Source organism: Olea europaea, chromosome 5 (assembly GCF_002742605.1).
Source record: "Olea europaea var. sylvestris chromosome 5, O_europaea_v1, whole genome shotgun sequence".
Classification (NCBI taxonomy): domain Eukaryota; kingdom Viridiplantae; phylum Streptophyta; class Magnoliopsida; order Lamiales; family Oleaceae; genus Olea; species Olea europaea.
This window is the reverse complement of record NC_036241.1, coordinates 6698143-6703974: the sequence shown is the minus strand read 5'-3', so window position 1 is coordinate 6703974 and position 5832 is coordinate 6698143. Positions and strand designations below refer to the sequence as shown.

Below are 5832 nucleotides of genomic sequence, written 5' to 3'. Positions count from 1 at the left end.
AAGACAAATTTGTTCATCGTTAGTTATATGTAACACATGCATTGTCACAAACAATAAATTTGATCATAGAAAATACACTCTGTGGAGAGGGTATAATCTCTAGAAAAACATTTTAAATTTTTGAAAAATTTCTGTAGAGTGGCGATAGGGTAGGGATAGTTCCATGGAGTTGGGTGGAATCTCTAGAAAAAAAATTCTAAAAATTTTCTTGAGGCTAGGTCAGGAATAATCTCCAGAAAGGATTTTCAATTTCTAAATAAATTTTAAAAGTAGGGTGAGCAGGATGGGCAAGGTAGGGTGAGGATGGAGGGTCCTTATGGTTGGGAGATGTTATTAATTGAAATATTATTAATTTGGTTTGGTGGGCGGGATGTATTGGGGATAATTAATTATATATTATATATTATTAATTGAAATTAACACTTGAATTTCGAAATAATTTGACAAGTTTATTAGTTTTGAAATGTGATAGTTATAGTGTAATAGTCATGAAATGTTCCCTATAGTTAAAACTGTTTAAATTGATCTAATAAATAATTAAAATTATTGGACTTTAGGCATCTAAATAATGTACGGGCCTATATATATATATATATTCTTCAACACAAGAGTACTAGAGAACATATTAAAGAGAAAGATCCAAAATATACAATCAAGACAAATAACCACAAATCGAGAAAAAGGAACTAAGCAATCAAGATTAAAGAGCAAGAAGTCAAGATTGAAAGAGATTTCAAGTTGATCTTCAAGATTCAAAGTCATCAAGGTATGTTCCGCATTTATTAATTGTCTTGGTGATTTGATATGGAGTCTAGAAAATATGTGAAGTTTCATAAAGTTTGGTTGATTATAAAATTTTAATAAGTGATATCAGAGCCAATATACGTTAAACTATTGATATTAAAGGAAAAATATTTAAGGTTGGAAATTCATATTTTGAATTTTTAAAATTTTGGGATGTGAATTTCAAATCATAAATTTTAAAATTTTGAATTTTTTGGATATTTTTCATAGTAATAGTAGTACTGCTGTCCCGCATTTGGGTGCTATGCACTTCATTTTGCCGATTCAAGCCACAGCAATGTCAAGCACTACTGGGGTGTTGCTATACGTAAACAAGAGTGGCGTAGCGCCAAGCTAATGCTAGTCCAGCTCTGTAACGTCCTCATTTCTCTCTAGTTTTTAAAAAAAAATTATTCTTTGTTAAAACAAAGAAAAATAAAAATAAAAGTTTAAGAATTAAATTTCACATTTTCTCACATTCTAAATTGACTAGTTAAAGCAACAAGTTATCAAAGTAACCTCTTTTGTCTAAACTAGTTTATTTGGGACATCAAGATGGTTGTGTGTATGTAATTCATGCGGATATTCACCGGTTCAAATGAAGGTAAATGTTTGCGAATTATGTGCAAACCTATGGTAACAAATAAATGACAATTAAAAAGTTCTTTGTGTGAATAATAAACCAGTTCAAAGATAGATTTATTGTTTGATACAGTTTATCGTCAATATTTGATTACCATGCCAAAAGTACCACTTAAAAGTTGGTATTTCTATCCAAAGACTAAATATCAAGGTTGTACTCGATCTCTTGCAATGGGACATACCATTATTTGAGTAAATTGATTGTTTAATAAAGATTCTTATGTGAACATATATCTTTGATTTTGTTCTCTATTTAGTTAATTCTTTTGCTTCCTCAATATCTACTAATATCAACTCAATTCCTGCGCTTAATGGAATCAACTTTAAAGACTAGAAGGAGAATGTTCAGTTCGTCCTTAGCTGCATGGACTTAGACCTTGCGTTAAGGATTGAGCGTGCTGTACTTACAAATAAATGTTCGGGTGATTAAAATGGAATGTTGATAGTTGGAATCTTTCAAACTGCAAGAGTCTTAAGATCATGAAATGCTAAATTCCAAAATCATTAAGGGATGCTACATCCTATAAGGTAACTACTATCAATGAATTTATTGAAATTGAAAAACACTTTATGAAAAATGATAAGACCAAAACTAGTACGCTTCCGATAAACTTAGTTTCACTAAAGTATAAGGGTAAAGAAAACATTCAAGAGTACATCATAGAGATATCTCATATTGCTTCAAAACTAAATGCACTAAAGCTTGAGCTGTCGATGATTTGCTAGTGCATTTGGCTCTGATTTCGCTTCCTACACAATTCAATCAATTTAAAGTCAATTATAAATGTCAAAAGGAGAAAAAGACCCTGAGAGCTCATCTCATAATGTGTGCAAGAAGAAGAACAAGTTCAAGAAAAGAAAGAATAAGTAATTATTCACTTAGCTACCTCTAAGGACAAATTCAAGAAATGAAAGAATAATGAACTCGCGTCCAATCCAACTCAAAAGAAACACCGAAAGCCTGAGAAGAATGAATCAATTAGCTATTACTTTTACGAAATTTCGGGGCACTTGAAAATCGATTGTACCAAATACCATGCTTGGCGTGTAAAAAAGATACATTTCTCATTTTGGTTTGTTCTGAGGTTAATTTAGTTCCAATACTTGGACATACTTTGTTGATTGATTCTAGTGTCACTACTCATATAAATGTGTATATGCAGGATTGCCTGAACAGCCAAAAGTTAAATGATGCTGAAAGATTCATCTATCTAAGTGATGGCAAATCAATTGAAGTTTGAGGCTATAGGTATATTTAGATTATTATTATTAAAATTGATTTTTATTTTAAATTTGAAAGAAGCTTTTGTAGTATCACCTTTTAGACAAAATTTGGTTTCTATTTTCGTACTGGACAAATTTGGTTATTGTTGTTCATTTGTAAATAATTAGTTTAGTTTTTTCTTGATTCATATCTTTTGGGTACCGGTTCTTTATCATTGTATGATAATCTATATTTTCTTTATTCAATTACCTCTTATAATGAAATCTTGCATTTGAATTCACATGGTATTAAACATAAATTGACCATTGAGAATTTTACTTCATTATGATATAAGCGATTAGGTCACATTTCTCAAAAGAGAATAAAAAAACTTGAGTCAAAAGGGACTCTTGATGTCCTTGGTTTTTCAGACTTAGATGTTTGTGTTAATTTCATTAAGGAGAAACAAACAAGCATAGGGAGATTAGATGCCAACAGGACTTTGGACGTATTAGAACTAATACATATGGATATCTATAGGCTATTCCCTTCAATTTCTTGGAATGGTCAACAATCATTTACTATGTTCATAGATGATTTTTCTTGCTATGGTTGTCTTATCTCATTTATGAGAAATCACAATCGAAGGACATGTCCAAGGCTTACAAGACTAACATTGAAAATGAACTCAGCAAAAGAATATAACACATCAGATCTAACCTTGATGGTGAATACTATGGTAGATATAACAGATCAAGAGAAAAACTTCCAGGGCCTTTTGCTAAATTCCTAGATAAATGTGGAATCATGTCACAGACACCATAACATGTTCTCCTGGCATGAATGGTGTTACTGAAAAACAAAACATAATACTTAAGAACATGATAAGGAGTATGATTAATCATCCTACCTTACCCAGATCTCTCTAGGGAGAAGTGTTAAAAACTAAAGCTTATATTCTTAATAGAGTTCTAAGTTAAGCAATTGTCGAAACCCTTTATGAGCTTTGGATAGGCAAAATCCCTAGTTTAAAGTATTTGCACATTCCGGATTGTTCAGTTGAGGCAAGGCCTTATAGGCCAAATGAAAAGAAAGTGGACTCCAGAATTTATCAATTGTTATTTCATTGTACACTCTGAGAATCCAACTGGTTATAAATTTTATGATCGCACTAAAAGGTCAATTCTTAAAATGGGAAATGACCAATTCTTTGAGATGTAGAGTTTGCAAGGAAAATAAGATTAGAGATTTTTTCTTTGATGAAGAATATATAAATATTCATTCTATTGCAATTGACAATTATCAAGATTAAGGATAATTTCTTGCTTCTGATCTTGTTCAAAAAGCAATTTCGTATCAAGACAATATTCCAAAACCCTCGATACACAATCAAGAGATTATTCCAGAAGAACAAACTTAACAATCACAAGAACAAATGCCATTAAAGAGATCCACTAGAGAAATGGGAAATGCAATTCCGGAAGACTTTACAGTATTTCTATAATAACAGGAAGATGGTTTTAGATTAAAAGATCCAATCAACTTTCATCAAACAATGCGAAGGGCTAACTCTCAAAAGTGGATTGATATCATGATTGTGGAAATAAAGTTCATGAAAGGTAATGACGTACAGAAACTTATCACATTACCTAAAGATACAAAATTCATTGGTTGCAAATGAATATTTAAAACCAAGAGAGATTAGAAGGGTAATGTGAAAAAATATAAGGCCGTCTTATTGCAAAGGGCTTTATTCAAAAGAACTGAAAAATTGTGTGAGAAGACCCAAAGAAGATGGTTCACAAATTAGAGAAATCTATATATGTGCTTAAACAAACTTTCCATCCATGGTATCACAAAGTTCATGAAATAATTATCTCGTTTGATTGTGAGATAATTGCAATTGATGAATGTGAATATATAAGTTAAGTGGGAGTAAGTTTATTTTCCTGGCATTTTATGTTTATTGCACGAAATTAAGAGATTTTTATCAAATAATTTTGAAATGAAAGATCGTATAGATAAGGTATTTAAGAGATTTGAAATACAGGAATGCAAACCAAGATATACCCCTGTTGTTAAATGAGAAAAGTTCAATCGCAATCAATACCATGAGAATGACTTGAAGAAAATACAAAAAATTTCCCATGCTTCAAAAAGTTCAATATATTCTCAAGTATGCACACGTCCGATATAGTATTTATTGTTCAAATTCTAGACAAAAATTTAAATAATCCTAGTATGGATCATTAGAAAACAGCCATACAGGTTATGTGGTATCTACAGAGAACAAAAGATTTCATGCTCATATACAGGAAATCAAACCAATTGAATATCATTGGTTATTTTGATTATGATTTTGCTAGATGCAAAAACAGTAGAAGATAAATACCAAGCTATGTCTTCCTACTTCCCCAATCGTGACAGCAGAGTTTGTAGCGTGTTATGAATCATTAATCAAGGAATATAGCTAGGAAATTTTATAACTAGGCTGCTAATTCTTGATGAAATTGAAAGGTAGCTTAAATTATTTTGTAACAATCAAGCCAGCAATTTTGTATTCAAACAACAATAGAAGTTCAACAAAGTCTAAGTTTATAAACATCAAATTCCTAGTTTAACTATAGAACACATCAAAGAAAAATTTTTGTTACAATCTTCATTATAGCGTATCAATGTACTAAAGAGCTATCAAAGGTCTTTTATGTGCAAACACCACACGAGTATCGCATACCTTCATGATATGCTAGTTTAATGAAATTTTATTATTTTGGATGTTCTTTTTTTAGACACATTGTTCTGTTTGTCCACATTCAAGTTATCTTCAGAAATAAAGTATTCAATTATATTCACTATAATTAAAGTTTATGTTTTGATCTCAATAAAGTAAGGTATGACCAACACCCTGGCCTTCTAATGAATTACGCAAAATTTACACTAACCGAATCGCCTAAATCATCTCATTTCTATTTGCTTGGCAGGTTTCCTTCCGTTTTCCTTCTCTATTTTCTTCTTTTCTTTTCCTTTCCTTTTTTTTTCTTTTTAACTTTTCAACATAGGTCAGAGATTCAATATTACTTTTGACCATAAAAACCGTCTAGCTATCATCTTTAAAATTTAAAAAAAAAAAATGTCAAATCAACAATTCTACAGAATTCTAAAAAGCCTGCACAATACAAAAGAAACACCAACAAAGTCTGAAA

The 5832-nt window shown here is 30.8% G+C and overlaps 1 protein-coding gene across 1 annotated transcript in view; it reads right to left on the bottom strand.

Annotated features, from left to right (window-relative positions):
• Positions 1-5786: 5786 nt before the first annotated feature.
• LOC111394186 (polyadenylate-binding protein 2-like) overlaps positions 5787-5832 on the bottom strand; it is a 5988-nt gene continuing 5942 nt past the window's right edge. Inside the window, exon 7 of the mRNA XM_023019952.1 lies at positions 5787-5795. Coding sequence (XP_022875720.1) covers positions 5787-5795 — 9 coding nt within the window. The remainder of the gene's footprint in view (positions 5796-5832) is intronic.